The 23,071-nt window shown below is 39.0% G+C and overlaps 1 protein-coding gene across 5 annotated transcripts in view; it reads left to right on the top strand.

The window, feature by feature from the left end:
* NOL4 (nucleolar protein 4) overlaps positions 10,510-23,071 on the top strand; it is a 456,396-nt gene continuing 443,834 nt past the window's right edge. For 2 of the 5 annotated variants that reach the window (XM_021096224.1, XM_021096225.1), the window contains exon 1: positions 12,929-13,419. Coding sequence is in view for 2 of the 5 variants with exons in the window: in XM_021096221.1 (XP_020951880.1) it covers positions 12,197-12,460 (264 nt within the window). In the remaining 3 variants the exon portion in view is untranslated. Of the gene's footprint in view, positions 12,461-12,928; positions 13,603-23,071 lie in introns of those variants that run through there. The other 3 variants (XM_021096221.1, XM_021096222.1, XM_021096223.1) reach the window with 3 other exon arrangements.

Genomic DNA, 23,071 nt, shown 5'->3' with positions numbered 1-23,071 from the left:
CTTCATTTGCTCTTCTTTCTTAGTTTTCTAAGGTGAAAGGTAGTTTACTCCTTAGTTTTTTCTTCTCTTTTAAAATACGTATTTAACGGTGTAATTTCGCACTATGCCGCACTTTTGCTGCATCCCACAAATTTTGATAAGATAAATTTTCATTTTCATTTAGTTGAAAATATACATATTTTTTCTCCCAATCATTTTTTTTAACTCATGTGTTATTTATTAAGTGTTTTGTTTAATCTCAAAAATTGGGGGATTTTTCCGGCTATGTTTCTGTTATTGATTTCTAATTTAATTCCCTGTGGTATAGGGACATACTTTGTATAATTGTTATTCTTATAAATTTGTAAGTTTTGTTATTTGGCCCAGGGTAGGTTATATTTTGATAACTGTTCTATGTGGACTTGAGAAGAATGTGCATTCCACTATTATTGGATGGAGTGTTCCATAAATATCACCTAGGTCAAGGTGATTGATAATGCTGTTCAGTTCATCTGTATCTTCACTGATTTTATGCCCACTTTATCTACCAGTACTGGCAGTGGGATGTTGAAGTCTCAGCTATAGTAGTGGATTTATTTCTCCTTGCAATTCTATCAGTTTTTTCCTGATATATTTTGATGTTAGGTACCTACACATTAAGAAATATGTGTAATCAGAGAATTGATCACTTTATAATTATATATGCCCCTCCTTATACCTGATGATATTTATTATCCTCAAGTCCACTTGTTCAAATTTATATTAACGTGGTATATACTTCTCCATTCCTATACTTTTAATCTATATAAATTTCTATATTTAAATTCAGTTTCTTTTTTATAACCATTTTACAGATGGAGGTATAGGAGTCCCTGCTATGGCACAGTGGGTTAAAAATCCAACTGCAGCAGCTCAGATTGCTGCAGAGTCATGGGTTCGATCCCCAACCCAGTGCAGTTAAAGTATCCTGTATTCCTGCAAATGCAGTGTAGGTTGCAGCTGCAACTCAGATTCAATCCCTGGCCTGAGAACTTCCATATGCCATGGGTGTGGTCATGAAAAAAAAATTGAAGTATAGTTAATTTACAATATTGTGTTAGTTTCAAGAGTACAGCAAAATAATTCAGTGATATCTATGTTGATACCTATATCTATACGTTCTTTTTCAGACTCTTTTCCATTATAGGTTATTACAAGATATTGAATATAGTTCCCTGTGTTATATAGTAAGTCCTTGTTGATTATCTATTTTATATATATTATCATGTATATATAAATCCCAAGCTCTTAATTTATCCCCCCATCTCCCACTATCCTCTTAGGTAACACTAGGTTTGTTTTCTATGTCTGTGTAAGTTTCTTATAGCCAGCACACAGTAGGATCTTGTTCTGTTATCCCCTCTGACAATCTTTGTCTTCTAATTTGCATATTTAGATCATTCACATTTAAAGTGACTATATTGATATGATTGGATTAATATCGATCATATTCATATATTTTAAAATTTTTGTTCTATTTTTTCTTTTCTGTCTTATTTTCCTGTCTTCTCTAGTTTTAATTAAGCATTTTCTATGATTCCATTTTATCTCCTCTCTTAGCATATCAAGTATACTTTAAAAATATTGTTAGTGATTGCTCCATAGAATTTTCATGCTTATTGCTTTTTGCAAGTCACCTTCTTAACTGAATATTAATATACATGGTGAAAAGTGTGCTAGTAATACATCTATAACTCAATACACTTTCCTAAAGTGAACCACTTGTGCAGTTAGCACGTAGAGTAGGAAGCAGATTGTTACTACCATTTTAGAAACTGTCTTCGAGTCCTCTACAACCAAAGTAACCACTAACCTGACTTCTACTACCATAGATTAGTTTTGTTTATTTTTGAATAAAATCTTTGGGAATTTACTTTTGTTTTGTTACTTATGCTGGTTTTTATAGATGGTAGTTGCTTTTCTTATTTTTGGACATTTCAGGTTGTATAGTCATATTTGGTCGATCTTAATCAAGGACAGACCCACATTGTGGATGTTTTCCTCTACAGAGAATTTATATTTACCTTTATTATGAGCCAGGTAGCAAGGCCAACTTCATAACTATTTTATCACCCTTGAAGAGTCTCTGGCTTATTATAGGATTTTCAAAAACAGCTCCAACACTGTGCTCCTGATCTAATGTTCAGTCTTTCTACCATAATGTTGATATTAATGTTGCTCATAAGAACATCTAGCTCCTTAGATGTGTTGACTGCTCACTGATCAGTTTTAATGGACTTTTTTTTGTGGGAGGGGAGAGGGAGATACTTTCCCTGTGAGCCCAGTCAAGCAGTCAAAACTTATGCATCCTTGTGTTGTCTTCTTAGCATCCCTAGTTGCCCACAGCACTAGAAGTGGAAATCCACATTAATTTTGTTCTTAAAATGCATAAATCAGTACTATGCCTTTACCTTGATGAATATTAGTAAAATGTCAGCCAATATCATCATTATGTATTCCTTAAATAGCTGATCGATACTTAAAAATTACATAGTTTTCTGCTATTTTAGAAAATATTGATCATATAAATATTTTGAAACAATTTTTAAAAGTATAAGGCATAAAATCTACTTTACTTGGGACTAGTAAATTTAATACTCCAACAAAATGCTATGCTCAGATGGTTTTATTTGAGTCAAAGAAATCTTGAGATTATAAGGACTACTGCTATTTCAAAATTCAGTTTGATTTGTTTTTCTACAAGAAGATATGTGCACATAACTATACACAGAAACAAAGCTGTCTTTGTAGACGCTTCTCAATCACTGACCCTCAAGGAGCTGTTCCATCTTTCCTCAGTATGTGGAGGATTATTTCATTCATCACACCCAGTTACAAATTAATGTCTAAAATGACTCTTAAATATTTGGTTGGTTCATAGGTTCATTGTACTTAGTGAAGTTATTTTTTTTTTTTTTTTTTTTTGTCTTCTTCTAGGGCCGCACCCGTGGCATATGGAGGTTCCCAGGCTAGAGTCGAATCGGAGCTGTAGCCACTGGCCTACACCAGAGCCACAGCAACGCAGGATCCGAGCCAGGTCTGCACCTTACACCTCAGCTCCTGGCAACGCAGGATCCCTAACCCATTGAGCGAGGGCAGGGATCGAACCCACAAGTTCATGGCTCCTAGTCGGATTCATTAACCACTGAGCCACAGTGGGAACTCCTAGTGAAGTTATTCTTAATAAATTATGCTATGTGATATGTTAGGCAATTTGTATCTCATGCACACATGTGTAAAACTCTACCTTGAATATTACTGCAGTCTAAAATTTACAGTTCATTAAGATAAATGGAAGGGTGTCACCCCCATATTGGTGTTCTACTTTTCCAAGCCCTCAAGATCAAAGTCATCAAAGTAGACAGTTTAAATTGAATTGCTTAAGATGTATTTTTTGTATAGAAGTTGAATACTTCATGTTTTAAAATTTAACTCTCATTTTCAAAACTCAGTATGAACCGTAAAAAGATCTTAAATTTTTGGAGCTTCTAAGTGGTTACTCTGCTTTTTGATCAAGAAGTTTTAATTAAAGAGTTTTCTAAAGATATAGGAGTTGTTCATTTTAGAAGGATAAAAGAAAAGGGAAGTCTAAAACATTTTCTGCCTTGTTTTTCATTGCCTACCAGGATAGTGCCAGGAAAACTAGGGGTAGTTTTTCCCTTAACTTCTCTCTTTTATCAAAGGACAGTATTTTAACATTTTTATAGCTATTTTGTAGTTCTGATATTTGAACTCAGATGTCTTTCCTGTGAAAACTATTTCTAGAGCCTGTGGTTTTAGCCAAAGAAATATCTGTGTCTGTTCTTGTCACTTTTAATATGTAAGTTAAAATGTCCTACAATGATTACTAATATACTGTAATAAGGTATAAGGGCTAGATGATGATGGTAAGGTAATAATTAGTTCAGTCAACAGAAATCAGAGTGAAAACTGGAAATGTGGAAGAATGTAATGGGAGTTGGGCAGAGGTGCGTTTCTTCCTCTTCTCCAAAGAGTTATTTTCCATGACAAAATAACTGTTCTAAAAATAATGTAGAGATTCTATAATCGTGCTGTCCACTGAGTCGAAGATGATATGTGGATTACTGTTTTAAGACATATATTTTGGAAGAAAAGATAAGCCATATGGCTACTGGAAATAAAGCAATATTTGGGGCCAGAAAAATAAATGTATTTTCTTCTCTGTTACAAGGGACACGAACACCAGACTCTTAGCTTTGGACTTTATCATAGATCTAACAGCTAGATGAAAGTGTCAGGTGAATGAATGTTGAATGAATCCATAGGTGGCTATTAAAGTTCAGGAAATGGTTGTGCCATGGACTTATGCACATAGAGATGTTAAAGGTAGGAATTAAAGAGAAATTCAGCCAATCCGCTAGACTTGTCAAATCTAATTTGTTCTTAGTTTGCACACTTAAGTATATATCTGGAGGTTATGTTCTGACCAATGCATCATATTTAATGCTGAACATTTCAAGCAAACATATATATCAATCAATTTGGGGCCAAGCAACAAATAATAAATTTCTAATCTGTTTTTTCTTTTGGTTAGAAAATGGAATAAAGCTACTGATACTATAGCTTACCCTTTTTTTTTTTCAAAAAATACTGTGTGTGTGTGTGTGTGTGTGTGTGTGTCTTAGTAACGGCAGCCCTAAAGATCAGGACGGAATTTAAACTCTTTCAAAAGCATTTCTTTTCTGAACCAAAGGATAGCTATAGCATACTAAAGAAAGCTCTTTTCATTATTATTTGGAAAAAGAGTCGATAGAATGGAAGTTAACTAACAAAATCAGATTTGTGACACTTTCAAGTCAGTCCTTAATTTCCCTACTGGGACATTTATGCTTTAACTTTGTTTATTCTGTTTCATTTTGAAAAGTTACCATGCTAGATGGTAACAAAGTTGCTGATTGAGTTGGCCATTTGCTTCCTCTACAAATTCCTTGGAAGAGTTATTAGCAGAGGGTTGAACATGGGAGGCATAAGGATGTATAGAACTTCCAGGTTTCAAAGTAGCAAGGACCTTCTATCACACTCTTTAGTCCAGAGAAAGAGCTCAAATTGTCTTACTGTCTCGACTCAGAAGACAAAGTCTATATTTCGCCCATCCATTCCGTGACAGATTTGCTCATAGGCCATCCTCAAAGTGTAGATTCCTATTTGAACATGCCTCCAGGTCCTGTTCCAAAGTAAAATATGTCTAACCAAAGTTTTCAATCTTTCCTTTGAAAATTTTATTTTCTTAGAAGTCAAATTTTAATTTATTTTTATTTTTGACTATTTTTTAAAAATTTAATTACTTATTGAATGAAAGATTCTTTAAATTCTAGAGTTTACAGTTTTCGGGTTTCACACAGATGATTTCATATAACGTCATAATAACTTTTTTTTTTCTCATACCCACATATTGCCCCTCCCTGCCTCCCTCTCCCCACTAGTAACCACTAGTTTGTCTTATATATTTTAGAGTCTGCTTCTTTTTCGTTTTATTCGTTAGTTGTATTTTTTTTTATTACACATGTAAGTGGCATTCATATGGTATTTGTCTTTCCTTTTTAAATTTTAAATGATAAGACCACATGAATTTTGGAACTCACTCACAGTTTAGGTCCAACCGAGGACTGATTCAAATGGCTTTGCTATTTTTCTCAGACATTCCCATCATTGTTATGCCAACAGGAGCTAACTTTTGCTGTTCAGGACATGATATTCCATTTTAATCCTAGGGTATTAGTTTATACAAAATCAATATGAAAAGATAGAAGCCCTCCCTTTGAGGGGATAGAGGAATGTGGATAGAGTGATGTCATTCATTCCCATGGCTTTAAATTTCCTGTATTTATATCTCCAGCCCAGACTTTTCTCTGTCGTTCAAGCTTCTATATTCAAATTCCTACATGAACAACTCTTTCTATATTTCAAATTTAACTTTTCTGAAATTAAATTTTTCTTCCTGCCTCGCCATCCCAACCTACTTCTGCTCCTACCTCAGCCTCCAACTCCCAATCTGTTCCTCTCTCAAACTCCCCTCTCTGAGTCAATGGCCTCCGCTAGCCATACTACTAAAGCCAGAAGCCATCTGGTCATCGTTAACTCAATCTTTTCTCTCACCTGCCACATGCAATCCATCAACAAGCCCTCTGGTATGTTTAAAATACATCTTCAATCCATCACTTCTTTCCCTTTACCTTGACCATTACCTTTCTAATCTATCACCATAATATTTCACCCAAGTGACTACAACTACCGCAAATTTCCTAACAGATTTTGCTTCCATGTTTGCCTCTTCCTAACCTTCTCTTTTCACAGTGGCCAGTGAACAGTCTAAAAAATGCATCTCATGTATCACTCTGCTGCTTTAAATACTTAATTGATTTTTCCACTGGACCAATAATAAAATGCAAATTCCTTATCACTGTGAGAAGTGCCCTACAGGATATGGCAGCAGCGGATACTCACATTTTGTAGTTTACCCCTCTCTTTCAAGCTCAAGAAACTCCAGTTGCACTAGTCTTCTTTAGGAAGATAGATCTTCCTTGAGTCAGAAAGTCCCTCTACTTTGTCATTTTTTCTATTGTAACACCATTTTCTCCCACCTAGCGCCTACCTCGAGTGTTAATTATTTATTTCCTTGCTTATTATGTTTTCCTTAGAAAAGTTTAAGTTCCATTAGATAAGGACATAAATCTGTCTTATTGACTAATTTAACCCTGGAGCCTATCAGAGAAATAGGTGCTTAGCAAATATCTGTTGAAAATGTGATTAAATGAATGGAAGAATGAAGGCTTATTCTTTGAACCTTTATTTTATGATTACAGATTATCCATAGTTTTCACTGTATCATTTTGCTGATGAATATGTAGTGTTTCATGACTATTTGTGATTAATATAAAAAGCAAGATTTTCCAGATTATTTTGGTTTTGGTCGCACCCTCAGCATATGGAAATTCCCAGGTCAGGGATCAAATCCGAGCCACAGCTGCAATCTATGCCACAGCTGTGGCAATGTTGGATCCTTGACCCACTGCACAGGGCTGGGGAATGAACCAATGCTGCTATAAGGACAATGCTTGATCCTGAACCCACTGTGCCACAGTGGGAACTCCCTCCAGATTTTTTTAAACTTTATATTACAAACTGACCATGAAGTTGGAAGAAATTTTACTTTCACAATAAAATTATGTTGTGTTTCAAAATCTGAATTATCTTTAATATCTAATTTTATTATATAACAATTTCTGACTTCCTCTTCCTATAAATAGTAGGCAGAACCATGGGTCAGGGATTAGGGATCATCCGTGTTCAGACCTGGGGATGAAGAGGCACTTTTTGGAAAGAGACGTTCTGCAGAAAAACAATTCTGAAGAAAGTGTCTTGGGGGAAACGCCAGTTAAATTCCGGGCAGTCTGTTCAGTGAGTAATTTAGCTGAAGAAAAGGCTCAACTTGACCCTCCCGGTGGAGTTGGGAGGAACTTCTAGAGAAGTTTAAAGGAGAAAAATGAATCCAGAGTGAGTTGCTAAAGCTGATTTTAGATTTTTCAAGTGTTTATGCTCTCAAGTAGAAGAGATATGATAAAAGATGGTGACTCAGCCTGCCAATTAATAATGACAAGTGCAGAACAGAGCACACTTTGGTTCCACTGGAGACCAAAGAATCCACAGGGTTCCATGAAGTTTGGCCCTTAGAGCCCTAGGAATCTCTATTCCTTTAGTCCCATGTGAATACACTTTCAATGTTAATTCTTTTACCTCTTCCTTCCAAAAATAATGCATCTTATATGATCTCTCTTAACTGTTGTTTTTTCACTTATACACCAAATTTAGTAAATATAGCTGGGGGTTGATGACACATTTGTATTCTGTGAATCCTTTATGTCTCAAGTGTTCTAATTTCCACATATTGGCATTTCAAGTATAATCATACATAGAATGAACACGTGCAATTGGTCAGGCTCTGGTATTTCCTTAAGTGGGATCCAACTTCATCCAAACAACATACAGCAAAAGGCAAGGGAATGGCCAAGGATTACGCCTGCCTACTTCCTTCTTTCCCTTCGTCTCTTTTTCCTTTATGATTTGACTCAGTATGTATTTATTAAGCACTTTGTGCATTGTTCATTGTGTTGGAGTTACTTGGGAAACAGGAAAATGCAAACTGTTATCAAGATTCTATTTGAGGAGTTCCCATGTTGATAGGGATGGAGTAGGCACAGGTGGTTGTGGAAGTCCCAGTGGATCATAGATAAGGAGGAAAACCTGGAAGATGGTGGGAGACCACAGTAAATTCAGGAAAAATTCAGGAAAGACATAAGAACACAGCAGGCTTGCTTCACTATTGGAGGTGTGAGAATTGCCTCAGGTCATGGGGTGGGGGATGGGATTAGGCCTGCATTCAGATTCAGGCCAAGGGCAAGAGTTTGAAGATTGCCCTTCAGCTGAATTGAATATACACCTTACAGGATACTAAGGAGGAGCTACTACTCCCCGAAATGAAGAGGCAGGCCTTTCCCTCCCCCCATGCCCCTTGGATGATAAAACTGTGGCCCACTGGATCCTTGGGACAGAGCTTCCTTGCCTGCTGGCTTGCATCTCTTGTCAGCGTCCTATCCTATTAAATCTGTTTCTTGCCTATCACTTAGTCTCTCACTGAATTCCTTCTGCGTGGAGGCATAAATAACCTGAAACTTTGTGAATCCAGATACAGGGTAACTCGAATTTAAAACCATGGGTTTAAGTTACAATGTAGCTTTAGGCTGGGTTTGAGGCCCAGCACATGGGTTCAAGTCCTGGCACGTGGGTTCAAGTCCCAATCTTTGTGTCCTGGCTAGGTTCAGGCCGTTAGTGCTGTCAGTTTCAATGTGGCTCAGAGGGTTAAGAAACCAACATAATCTCTATGAGGATGTCGGTTCAATCCCTGGCCTTGCTCAGTGGGTAAAGGATCCAGTGTCTCTGCAAGTTGCAGCAGAGGTGGAAGATATGCTCAGATCTGGTGATGTTGTGGCTGTGGCATAGACCTCAGGTGCAGCTCTGAATTTCCATATGCTACAGGTGTGGCCCTGACAAGAAAAAAAGTCTGTAAATATAGTACCAGGAGCAGTGCAGTTCTTTTGATCTAAAACAATGTTTTCCAAACTATAGGTTGCCAGCCATCCTTTGCTGGATCATAAAATAAATTTCTTAGGTTAGGACCATACTTTACCAAAGATAAATAGGATAAAAATGGCACATGGTATATATTACATGTTAAAAATACCTGTTTCATAAAATTTTTGTAGGACGGATGTATGTATGCACTCTATGGCAAGGTAAAATGTCTTACTTGAGATAAGGTTAAAAAAATATTTGAAAGACACTATCCAGAGGAGTTTAGACAGATTATTTTAACTTAAGAGAAAAAGGCTTTCCGATTCCAAAAGTACTTGAATCAGGCTCAGAGGACATGAGATGACTTCTCAAATGAAAGAGCTTCTAAAAAGAATCCTGATATTGTAAAATGAGTTATGAAGAGAAAGTAAACTCTACGAATGTAAAATCATGAATGAATGACCATCTTATGACCAACTATACTTCCAGAATCTTCCATGAAACCGGTGACCAATATACCAGAAAATCTAGATCTCTCCACTTGTGAACATCTCTATCTCTGATATCACAGGGAAACTTTTAAGATAGTTGTTCCTGGGCAGTATACCACAGTTAGAAGGGTGATTGAAGATATTTATCTGTCCAATGGCTTCTTCCAAATAACTAGTTAATATATTGAATGTTTTGAAAAATGTGAACAGCCTAAAGATAACTACCAAGTCAAAACATTTAAAGAGATCTCTCCTTTATATTAGATCCACTTGTGACTTCTATTGGTCAGTGGATTCTCTGAGCTCTACTGGTCTAATATTTATTGGGCAAAAAAAAGGACTCAGGACAACTGATTTACTTTAGCTTTTTTTGATATAAAAGAAGGGAATAAAAAGAATAAAAGCAGTCAGGGTAGCCTCTAGAGAAGGGGAGCTGTTGTTGCAGGAATCTTGCAAGTTAATGAGAATTCACCCGGGACTCTAGAGCCACTGAGAGAAGGGAGAAAGGAGATGGGGGGTGGATAAAAACTCTTCCTTTGCAGCTGGCCCTCTCCCTCATTTGTTGCTCCAATAAGCAGTAATTAGGTCCTGAGCTAATGGTGTCAGCTGATCTGCTGTTTTTAGGCTAGACCCAGAGGAATCTCCATGGAAACCCTGCTGGAGTCGTCCCCCCACCTGGATGCTGAGTGCTCCTTTCCGCCACCTGGCTGCCGCCGGGCCCGCTGCTACCTCCTCCTGCCTCTAACCTGCAGCCTGCAGCATGCGCACTGCCCCCGGGATCCCTAAATGGGACAATTCTGCCCGTGACGTCAGCGCCCTGCCGTCTCCACAGAAACTTTTGTCCCATTGGCCAATCAGAGAGCTTGGAAGGGGCCGGGGAAGGAGGGTGGGAGGAGAGGGGAGTGGGAGGGGTGGGGGTGAGGGGAGAGGCGAGAGGTTTAGTGTGTGGAGCTGCTTGCGCTCCGCCCGGGCTGTCAGTCCCGGCTCCAGCCGCCGCGAGACCTTCCCGGAGACGCGCGCACACACAGCGCACCCCCTGCACACCGCACACCCTCGCTCCCTTGCTCACACACACGCACACTCAGCCTGGCCGAGCAGGAGCCACTGACCATTCTGCAAGTGCCCGGGACCAGCTGCTGCGGCGCAGTGGGTACAAACACTCCGCGTTCCCATTTGGGGCTTTTCGTCTAGGAGACGACGACGAGGGGCGAAGGTGGGCTAGGACACGGGCCCGGCGCTGGGCACGGGTCGGGCCGCCTATTCTGGTAGAGCCGCCTCCCGGGACGGGCGCGGGCCTCCGCAGAGAGTAGAATAAAGAGGAGCGGCCGCAATCGCAGCGCGAGGAGGATGGGAACTCCCCTATTTCCAGCTCTGTGACACACGGATGGAAATTCTGAATGGAGGAACCGCTGATTTCATTTGCTTGAGAAATCGTCCAGAGGAACTCATATTTGGCTACTCTGAGCAGTGGAGGGGGTGTCCATGACGTGGCAGGGGGAAAACAGACACCCGAAACCTCCCGTGTGAACTGTAAACTGTGACCAAGCAAGGGGAAAATGATATATCGCTATATTTTAATTTCACGCAAAAGGTTTTAGGCATCTGTATCATAAACTTACTTCTATGCCTTCTACCCAGTTCAGCAGAGACCAGAGGAGTCCTATCTGGGGACCCCATCATTATCCGGGAGACCCGCCGCCAGCGGCCTGCCGTCGTTTACCCACATCCCCTTGGAACGGATATCTCTTTGGGGTACCACATTCTGTCCTACAGAACTATGGCCAAATCTTCGTGACTGCTTTGCTAATTCTGGGACTTAACTCCTGGAACCTACCTACGGGGCTGGAATTTAGCCTAAATGCATCTGAAGAAATGACATTTTAAGCCGATTTTAAAAATATCTTTAGAAATTTCCTGTGTAGCAGGATTGGATAGGTTTAACATGACAGGTAAGAACTTTCTCTCGTTCTAGTCTCTGAACGCCCCACGCAGGGAAAGCCGAAGCGGAACAGGACCCTGGAGGAAGAAGAGCCCGGGGACCCTGGTGCCCTTCGGGCTCTCAGGCGCTCGGCCTGGCAGCTGCTTTCCAAAGAGGCGCAGCCCTCGCTCCCGGACCGCGGGGCCAGAGGCTGGGGAAGCTTCTGGGGCTCGCGGGGAGGCAGCGCGGCGCTTCACCTACCTGGCCCATACACGGCCGGCCCCGAGCGAGGCATCGAGGAACCACCTCAGGTCAATACTGTGATTTTAATAAACCAAGGAATGGGATTTTAATTATTCAAAACCCAGCTCCTCTGGGCCAGATGCTGTTAGGATGGTCCTACTCCCACAATATTAAAGAGACTCATCACTAAGAGGACGAGAAAAGCGTCCAAGACATCGGTCGCAATTACGAATGAAGCAGAGACTTGGTAGCACAGGGCATTGATCGCTGGTGCCCAGCCGGACCCTCCTCCCCTTCTCCCCACCCCCACCCGAGGCAGGCTTTGGCAGTGGCCGGGACCTCGCGTCCCTACATCGTGGCAGGGGCTGCATTTTTCATGAGTCCGGGGTGAACAGGTGCGAAGTGCGCTGGGAGCATCCGGCCGCGAGCGGGGAACATGGAGAGCGAGCGCGACATGTACCGCCAGTTCCAGGACTGGTGCCTCAGGACTTACGGGGACTCAGGCAAGACCAAGACGGTGACCCGTAAAAAATACGAGCGGATCGTCCAGCTCCTCAACGGCTGCGAGTCGAGCTCCACGGACAACGCCAAATTTAAATTCTGGGTCAAATCGAAGGGTTTCCAGCTGGGCCAGCCCGACGAGGTCCGCGGGGGCAGCGGCGGCGCCAAGCAAGTGCTCTACGTGCCGGTCAAGACCACGGTGAGTGATTCTCCTTCCTGTGTTATTTTCTGCCCGTGCAGCCTGGCGGGGAGGGGAGAGAAGGGAGGGGAAGATAGGGGGGACCGTGAGCTACCGTTGGCTCTTGTGCCCCCCCCCTTCTCAACCCCCTCCCCAAGTCTTCCCCACTAGCATGAGCCAGGCGCATTTCCCCCAACGTGGAGTCTTTGTGGTTCTTTATTTTAAAGCGGCAGCGCACCTCCAGAGAGCGCTGCCCTCCTTGCCTCCAGTCTCCGGGACCCGCTGCTGGAGCTGCCATCCTCGGATCTGGCGGCGTCTGGCGTCTTCGGGCTGGGCCATTGTCCCATGTCGTTCGCTGGGCGCCTGGCGCGTGTCCCGCCTTCGCCACCGCGCATAAAGGCCAGCCGCACGCTCTGATAAAAGACAATTCTGATCGATAGTTTACAGTGTCTCCTTATTGGCACAAAGCCTGAACGTGGCTCTAGTCGTTGGTATGGGGTTTTCCCCTGGACTCAATCAGGTTTTATTGTTAGACCGCCGCCTGGGAGACACCGGGCGGTCCGATCGCCTTGATCACTCCGGAGATCTTGCCAGGACTCTAGATTGTAGATAAGGTCCTGAAGATTCCTCCTCCCGCCACCCCACCCCCCCAACTCCATCCCTTCCTCACTTTCTCTTTTCATAAATAAAGCTGAAGCTACAAGACGAACAACAAAGAGAGATGGGTTTGGGTGCAATCAAGTGGTGTATGTATTGGTTCCTCATTCTAGGATGGCTCTAGTCTCATGGCCACAAAGCTCTAAGCCGAGGCGCTGCAAGGTGCTGGCATTGAGAGCTCAGTATATCTCAGCCTCACTAGGCAGAAGCCTGTGAGGTTGGGGAGCAGCAGCAGCGTCTATTTTCTTTTTAAGGAGATGGGAAATGTGAGCTACAAGTACAATTGCAGATCAGATCCATAAGACCTTTCTTCATCATGCTAGGTGGGTAATCTTCTGGAGTAAGGGTGGGGGAGGGTATCCTGTACATTTTTGCCTCGCTTTGGGGTTTCTTGAGCATTTGCGCCTTTTCCTCCCTCTCTTACTGGCAACTGTTTCCCGTGCAGTATTCCTGGAGGATGCTAGAAACGAGATGCCTTGAAGGCTATTCTTCTATCTCAAAAGGAGGTATATTAAATTGGAAATACGTGCATGAAAAATTTTTCAAGGATTATTTGGAGGACTTTTATGTTTGGCAAGCAGCTTATGGTTTTCTGAGATTAATTAGGGATAGTTGAAGAAAGTATATTTCTTTTGAAATTTATATGAAAAATGGGAAATGGAATAAAGGTGAAATGGAAACACACATAAAAGTTTTTTTTTTTTTGTAAAAAATGTGCTATTGTTGGAAAGCTTCAAGGAGATAGATCTATAAATGCAGCTTTCTCCTTTAACATGTGGCATGGCTAAAGACAATGGTGAAATTGCTTTACCAAATAATGAGTAGATGAGAATGGATTAGAACTGAGGTTTATTTACATCTGCATGAGCCAGAAATCTGTCATAGAGAATGAAGTGCTTCCATTCATTTGTACTGGGAGTAAAGGTTAACATCCTGATTTTTAAAAATAACTTACTGTTAGACAAAGTAAATTAAAATTCAAAACATAAATATATTTTCCTTTAGGCAATGTTGGGCTAATTGATGAAAAAAATAATAATTTGAGATAAATTTACCTAAATATTATTTAATAGGATTGTATATGGTTGGTTTTGTTTTTTTTTTTAACTGCTTGCTAGAGAGTTTGTTTTTCATTTTTTATGTTACACTCAGGTGCCTCTGCTTACTTGTCAGCTTCACCTGTGTATTGGTCCAGTGACTTTAAACTTGCATGGATTTGGTTGCACCCACTGTATGTGTAAACAGGTGTGTCTTTTAAAAACATCAATTAAAAATTCTAACATGATTCTAGAGGCACTAAGATCAACATGGATGCCAGTAATTCAAACCAGCATTCATATGCTCAGATACTACATTTTCATTCAAAAATTAATGCGGAGTTGTTCAAGAACTGCTGCGAATATATCTACAGTAGAGTAATAACTCCAGGGTTAATAATAAAGTAACACGTGCTTCTTGTTTCAGTAGAGATTTTATGTAGTTACGCGAGAAAATGTAATCCTTCAGCTGATGCTCTTGAATAATGGTTTACCATGGAGTAGTTAAGAGCTCTGATCTTCATTCACGCCTGTTTTGAAACGTTGAAGAGGTTTTTAATTCATGAACTCTCCTATTGCTCTTTGTGAGATTTTTATGCTGCTCCCGACATAGAATTACAGGCTCCTCCTTCTCTGAGAGACAGCCAATCATCATTTCAGTGAGTTAAAAAATAAATAAAAGGTTCCCTTTTATTCTGTTTCCCTACATCTCAAAATATTTCTTCCTTAAAAGTGTGGTGATTTCTCTTTATGACAGCAATAGTGCAGTCACCAGAAAAACAATAAACATATATATTTTACTTCAAAGACATAGCAATTGACATTAAGTACTGTGTTTGAATGGTGTTTTCAAGTGGACTAAGAATCATTCTAGCTTTTTGAGGTTTGAACATTCATGGCTGGCTTTGCTGTCACTGAGAGAGATTTGTGCCTGGTGTTGCAGTAACCACTACTGCTGATAATTAGACATCATTACTACTGTGAAAAGGGAAGGAGAGAAGGGAAGGGGACAGGCAGGGGCTAATTAACTCCTTGTGTTTAATCAAAGAAAGGGAGACGAATAGCAACTGGGAGGTCGAACCAGAACAGAGTATCCATACCACACAGACTCAGTTGAAACAGGACTATCTTTCAGTCTGAAAAAAAGCTTGATTCTACGTCTTGTTTTTCAAAAAGAATAGATGTAGCTTTGCAAATACTTTTTCCCCTGAGGTTTAAACGTAACTGATGATAAAAATCAAGCAGGTGACAACTGACTTAAAAATATTGGAGAAGATAAATATACCCTTTAATATTTATCCTGACCATGCCTAAAACTGAGGGAACATATCTGTCACTGTTTAGATTACTGTGTGGCTGAGGAGATACTATTTGGTCACCAGGCAACACCATCCTGCAACTCAGCCATTTGAGGTCTGGAGTGGGACTGTGTGTGTGTGTGTGTGCGTGCATGCGTGTGTGCATGTGAGAGTGTGTACACACGCATGTGGTTTATTGAGCATCATTGAGTCTAAGCTTTTTTCTATACTATCACTATTATTTTTATATGTTCTTTCATTAAAGGTGTCAGAAATTTAGAAACGTAGAATCAGGAATGTTACAACAGTTATGAAAAAGATGTTTAATCAGTGACCATTTTAAATTAGGATTATTACTATGGTCACTCTATAGTGACTTGAATCTTTGATAGTTCTAGTTTCATTTGTTTTTAGCAGCTTTGCATCCTGTTTGACATTCTGACATTCTGTTTTCTGGAAACAATTAGTTGAAACATCACACTGAAAATTTAACTATTCAAGCCACATTGTACCACTTGATATTATGGAAGGTAAACTTAGAGAGTTACAAGATAATTCATTACAGCTCTCTGTTAGCGATATGATTAATGCATAATTGTGCATTTTTAAAAGTCTGCTGCACTGTATAAAACATTAGGAATTTTGGTAAACTCACATTTTGGTTTATTTTGCAGTCTTAAGGAAACAGGATAATGAATAGCCAAACTATAAAATCCGATAATGTGGGCAATGCTTTTCTTGCCTATACTTGTAGCAACAGTCATGTTGGTCTAATTTTTACCATTCATGTGTATTTTTTCCTTTTATTTATTTCACTAGAAAACATAAAATGAATTTTTCATCCAGAAAAGAAAATGCATTATCTTTAGTTGTGTCCTTTAAAAATGATGATTTATTCAGCTCTGCAATCTGTAGTCTCAGATTTCATATTGTTCTTGCTGTGTATACTACTAATTGATTATTGTACCGTGATTAGAATGAATATTCATGGATTGGTTCATAAACAGTTACTGTGTTTTTTTTTTAGTTCTTTACTATGGTTTTGGTTATTTTTTTATGTCAATCAGGGTGAAAGAAATAATTCCTCATAACGAGTCCGCATGTTTTCATCTGGCCTAACTCCATGCCTGGGGCACAGGTCAATTATATTAGACCCTGATCTGGAAATGTGCCGCGGAAATTCTAGAAAACAAAGCTGAGGGACATGCCAGCTGTATAGGATGATACTTTGTAACTCTGACCCAGAAACAAATTGTTTTAGTAGTCATTAAGATATAAGCCCATTTTGGCATATCTCTTAATACTTCCACAGTGGGAGTTGCTATTGATAAGTGATGCATTTTTTCTTCATTTAAGGGATTTGGGGACCCTCTGTACCATTGGTCTTCAGGGGTCAAAGGGATCCCAAGTATGATCCTCAACATTGTGGCTTATTAACTGACTTTAGTGGTTCCTTGTCAGTTGTGAGGAATCAATTCATGGCAAGTCTCTAGCACAGAGCCTTTGTAAGGAACAGTGGGTACTTTACTAGAGGCCAATTGGCGGTGAGTATTAAGGAACAGAGGTCGTACAGAGACGACCCCCCAACCCTGAATTTTAGGAGGAAATCAGACCCTCTGTAAGTATATGAAGACTATCTCACTCTTATTGCCCAAGATGACAATCCATGACTTTTCCATTGCTTCTTTTTGTCTTGTTCATACCTACAGCAGAGGTGAGGGGCGAGACTCAGCAATATATATGTATTCCCTCTGTAAACCTCCTGAGCCAGCTCAGTCTGCTTGTCAAGGTTTTAACTCTAGGCTTTCTGCAAAGGATCAAGGAAAGATGAGGAAGGAAATGTGGGGATGTGGCACGAGAACTTCCAGAAGCTTCCATCTCCACATCAAGATCATAAAGACCTTTCGCCAATGGCATAGTGTATTTGCCAAGACTTTGTATATCGAACTGGGAAGAGTAAACTGAAATCTAATGTGTTTTAGGTTACATTTATTTTCATAGTCTCGGCAGAACAGGATAAACTTCACAGACAGCATAGTTGGCAGGAAATGTGGCATGGGGGCAGGGTATAGATTTTAGAGCAAGATTTGAATCCTGGATTTGACATTTACTGGAGCTGTGAGTTAGGGGAAGTTTCTTAACTAAAGACACAGTTTCTTCTTTGTAAACGTATGTAATATTACTTCCCTAATTAGTTTTAGATAAGAATTAATAATCATTCATACTCATAAGCATGTAGCATATATAGCATATGCCTGGCACATATAAATGCTAAAAATTGAAGCTATTAACAAAGACAAAAATGATGCAATTATAATTATTTATAATGAACTCAAAATCATACTGTAGCAAGTAGTTGAAATGCAGGATTCATACATTTGTATATATATCCTCATATTTCTTCTACCTGCTCCATAGAAAATAGAAATGATTTAGAAAATAAAGATGATTTTTTCTTAAAAGTGGTGCATTCTCATTATTTCAAAAATCTGAGTGAAAAGGGAAAAAAACAGCTAAAAAATTTATGCTAAATCTCCTGCCCAGATGTAACTACCATTAGCTAATTATGAGCACCAGTACAGATGTCCCTCTAAACATGTATCCCAAAAGAAGATTAGATATAATGATTGATAGTCATACTGTATATGGACCAGCAGAAGTAATTTTCTGAAACTAGGATGATAATTATGTGCCAATTTAAATAGGAATAATAAAAGATACTATTAACAAAATAAAAGAAAAAGAAATACACAAAATTCAAAAATTGCTTAGATACAGACTTCTTCACAGAGGTATTTAGTCCTGAAATTAATAGAAAAATTAAGAAAAACATTGAGAGTGAAGTACATTTATTTTTTTAAGCTACAAATTTCAATTTTATACCATATAATTCACTTTCCCCAAGGCTACATATGGAGGAAATACGTCTTCACTTCTCACCTGCTTGCTATCTCCCTGTTTATATTAGATTATATTTATTATATTAGAATTGTTATATATGTTATTGTATTATATCAATTATATTGCACAATTGCTTTTACTGTCAAGGTTTTTTGTATTTATGTTATAGTATGTACTTTGCTTATTGCAATTATTTTTCCTTTGTTGTATTTGTGTGGTGATCATCTACTCTTTTACCGGGTTTTCTTCTAAATTCTTTGATTTGATTCATTCGTTGATTAGCTATAATTCCTGACCATCTTTTTTTTTATTCCTCTAAAGAAGCGTTTATGTGTAGTATTCTTTGAGTTTTATATGCAATTGAAAACACTTGTCCTTTGCCTTTATACCTCAAGGACAAATAGCTAGGTGTAATTTCTTTGACTCTTTCCACCAGAACATTGTGCGTATTGTATTTAGCTCTGTGAAAATTCTAACACAAACATGTTTTTCTGAATTTCATGGATTGTTTATGTATGTATCCTTGAAATAAATAATTTCACTAAGATACATTTTGAATTCTTTTTCTCACTCTTTCTTTTTCCTGAGTGATGGTACTTAGGTCTGTGGCTTCAGTTGTGTTTCTGTTCTGGGGACTTAATGCACATCTTCTGAGGTTCACATCTGTGTTTTGCGTTTTCTACTAGATGTGTCCATCAGGATATCCTAAAGCATCTGAAACTGAACATACCAGATATGAATTTTTCTTCTCTCCATTCCTCCATCTTAGGTCCTGTTAGCTGACCTCTTTTTTTTCTATTTTAATTAAAAAAATTTCTTTCTCTACAGATGGCAACACAATTTGCTCACCTATCCAAGCCAAAAATCTGGGTGACATGCTTGATTTCTTCCTTTTCTTCCCTCCTTATAGTCATTACGTGACAGAGTCTGTGGATTCAACCAATTTAACATCTCTCAGATGGACCATGTTTTTATCACACCGTACTATACCATACCATACCACATCATACCGTACAATATGCCTGTTACTTGATAATTTGGTATTTTTTCCAAAACCTGTTTTGAAGGAAGAGAGTTGATCTTCAGTAGTTGTATAATGTTTAATATATCACTGGTGCTCAGTATTAATGGAATAAGTGAAAATCACTTCCCAGCCTGATACCACAGATGGGCCCTTCTTATTTACCACCACACAACTAGTTTCATAGCCATATTGGGCACTCTTTTTTTTTTTTTAATTATATTTATATATTTAACATAGTAAAAAAAAAATAACAATTTATCATCTTAACCATTTTTTAAAAAATGGTTTTCTGGTTTAATTTTGTCTGGTAGTGGTTGTTTTTCCTTGATTCTATATATATATTTTTTTAAATTTTTTGGCTATACCCACAGCATGTGGAGGTTCCTGGGCCAGGGATCAAACCTGCACCACAGCAGCAACCTGAGTCACAGATTCTTAAACCACTGAGCCACCAGGCAGGTCCTCTCTTACCCATTTTTATGTGTATAGTGCAATAGTAGTAAGTATATGTACATTGTTGGGTAATGGATCTCCAGAACTTTTTGCAAAACTGAAACTCTAAACCCCAGAAACCACAATTCCCCTTTTTCCCTCCCCCTTAGCCTCTGGTAAACACCATTCTACTTTGTTTCTGTGAATCTGAGTACTTCTGATACCTCATATAAGTGGAATTACACTGTTTGTCTTTTTGTGGTTATCTTATTTAGCATAATGTCCTCAAGATTCATCGACGCTATAGCATCTGACAGGGTTTCCTTCCTTGTAAAGGCTGAGTAATACGCCATTGTATATATTTACCACATTTTGTTTATGCATCTGTCAGTGGACATTGCGTTGCTTTCACCTTTGGTTATTGCAAATAGTGCTGCTCTGAACATGGGTGTGTGAAGGGTGTCCTTTCAAGACCCTGCTTTCAATTCTTTTGGGTGTGTAACCTCAAGTAGGATTGCTAGATCACATAGTAGTTCTAGCATAGTAGATTTTTGGGACCTGCTATATTTCATTAACAGTGGCGCCATCTTATGGTCCCACCAATAGCACGTAAGGGTGGGCTCTTTTTTAAGGCTGAGAAACTGGTGACTTTTCTCGTCACTTAGAGCTCTTGAAATAGCATATTTCTTATATTTCTTATTTAATAACAGCAAGTATTGAATGTTAACACAATTAATAGTATTGTATTGATGCTGTACATTTAACACATTTTTAAAATAAATTTTATTGGACTTAGAAATTTTATAGTTGACTTACAAAGTTGTGTTAGTTTCAGGTGTTCAGTAAAGTGAAGCATTTATACATGTACATATATCCATTCTTTTTCAGATTCTTTTCCCATATTACACTGTACTGAGTAGGTTACCGTGTGCTGTACAGTAGATCCTTGTTACCTATCCCTTTTATTAATGTAGGTTAAGGATTGGACTAGTACCTTAAAATTTCATTTTTAATGTTGACCATAGTCCTATTATGAACACTTTTTATTACATACTTGAGGATTTTGAGATTTCTAAAATCGCATGGCTGCCAAGTATTAGAGTTGGGACAAAAAACTATTTCATTTGGATTCCAGAGTCCTTGCTTAGGTCTCCAAATTCTTTTAAGTACTGCACTCTCGTTATGAGAAATGTAAGGCATTCCCATCATGGCTCGTTGGGAAAGAATCTGACTAGTAACCATGAGATCGCAGGTTCAATCCCTGACTTCACTCAGTGGGTTAAGGATCTGGCGTTGCCATGAGCTGTGGTATAGGTCACAGACATGGCTCAGATCTGGTGTTGCTGTGGCTGTGGCATAGGCCAACAGCTATAGCTCCGTTTTGATTCCTAGTCTGGGACCCTCCATATGCCGTGGTGTGGCCCTAAAATAAAAAAAAGAACAACAACAACAAAAGAAATGTGAATATTCCCCCAATATGTGTATGTTTACACAGATACACTTCTGTATCAATACTTAATGCAACGTATATTTAAAAATAGAAATATGTAGGACTATATTAAATATATATAAACATCAACTTTAATTTTTTTTCTTTGTCTCAGCATTCCCTGGGGTGTGCATGTACCGATTTGGAGACAGTTACTCTAATCCATAGTATAATATTGCCTCATGGTAAACCATTGTGTTTAAGACCTTACAATTCAGGGAGTTCTGTCATGGTGCAGTGGTAATAAACCCGACTAGTATCCATGAGGATGCGGGTTTGATCCCTGGCCTCGCCCAGTGGATTAAGGATCCAGTGTTGCCATGAGTTGTGGTGTAGGTCAGCAGCCACAGCTCCAATTCCACCCCTAGCCTGCGATGGCCGTTGGCCATATGCCATGGCCGTTGCCCTAAAAAAAAAAGAGGAGACTTTACAATTCAGCTAAAATATTACCTCTCTTACAGGGGGGTGCTTCTGTATTTAATCAACACAACATTAAAATGATTTCTTAGCCATACAAATTCATGACATCCATAAAACAATCATACACATTTGGTGTTGGTATGAGGCGAGAGTTTATTTCATCAAAGACAAGTAAGTTAAGGAAATGATACACAGTCAAGGCTAACTGAAGTGTAGGGTACGGTGGAAGATGAAGTGGAAAAGTAGGCTGGGGCAGAATTACGGAAAGCCTCTCCTGCACTGTTAAACAGTTTGGTCTTCATTCTATAGGGAATGACACCTACCAGAATTGAACAGGGATGTTATTGCTTAGGTTTTATAGGTGCAGATGGAGTTCTCTCTGTGGTTTATGCTGCAGAATATAAATCAGATGAATACAGAATAACAGTTAAATAGTACCTTTGACACAACATATTGTTGGAAATACTAGGTTATAAGGAAATATTATAAAGATTTTGAAATCAAATTACCAAGCAGTAAGTCAATATTGAGCAGTAACTCAATAGCTTGGTCTTGTGATCGAATCAGGCTGTATACATTTCAGACTTCACTAATTCCAATAAAATATTAAAAACAGGATTCTGTGAAATATAAGAAAGCATAGATTTAAGGACACTTAAAATGAATAGAGATCAAATCATCTTATATTTTTTTGTTTGTTTTTGGAGTTGCGGAGAAATAATTATTTACTTCTTAGTTGTTACTACTTCCACAACTACAAAGATTTCTCAGAGAAATCATTCCAAAAACCTAGGGGAGATAGCTATATGAAATACTTATTCAAGCACAGACCTTTTCAAGGTTATGTTAATGTTTCAAATATTGCTTAGCACATGGAGTTTCTACTTTACGGCAGTATTCTAAATATTACTCCAAGGTGTTTATTCCTCAGACTTTGATTTTAAGTCCACATTTTTGTCTCTGCCAGTAAGGGTCTTCCCTGTGATTCTTCAATTTTTTTATACTGTGTTAGGTAGGATTCTAAGATGATTCCCAAATGATCCTCATACTTTTTTATTCACTTCCCTTTGAGTGTGAGTGGAACCTCGGAAGATGATGAGCTCTCACTCCCGTGAATGTATTATGTTACATGTCACATTGACTTGAAAGGGGGCTCTTTCAAGTGGGTCTGACTTGATCACATGAACCTTTTAAAAGCAGAGAATTTTTCCCCTGTGTTATAACAGAAGGAGAGTTTCAAAGCTTGAGATGGGTCTAGTGCAAGGAAAGTTCTCTGTTGCTAAGATGGAGGGGGCCATGTGCTTCAGAGCTGAGAGCATGCTTTGTTAACAGCTAGCAAAACAGTGGGTACCTAAGTCCTACAACTGCAAGGAA

This window comes from Sus scrofa, chromosome 6 (assembly GCF_000003025.6).
Source record: "Sus scrofa isolate TJ Tabasco breed Duroc chromosome 6, Sscrofa11.1, whole genome shotgun sequence".
NCBI classification, from domain to species: domain Eukaryota; kingdom Metazoa; phylum Chordata; class Mammalia; order Artiodactyla; family Suidae; genus Sus; species Sus scrofa.
Note: the sequence above shows the minus strand (reverse complement) of the source record. Positions and strands in the feature narration are given on the sequence as shown.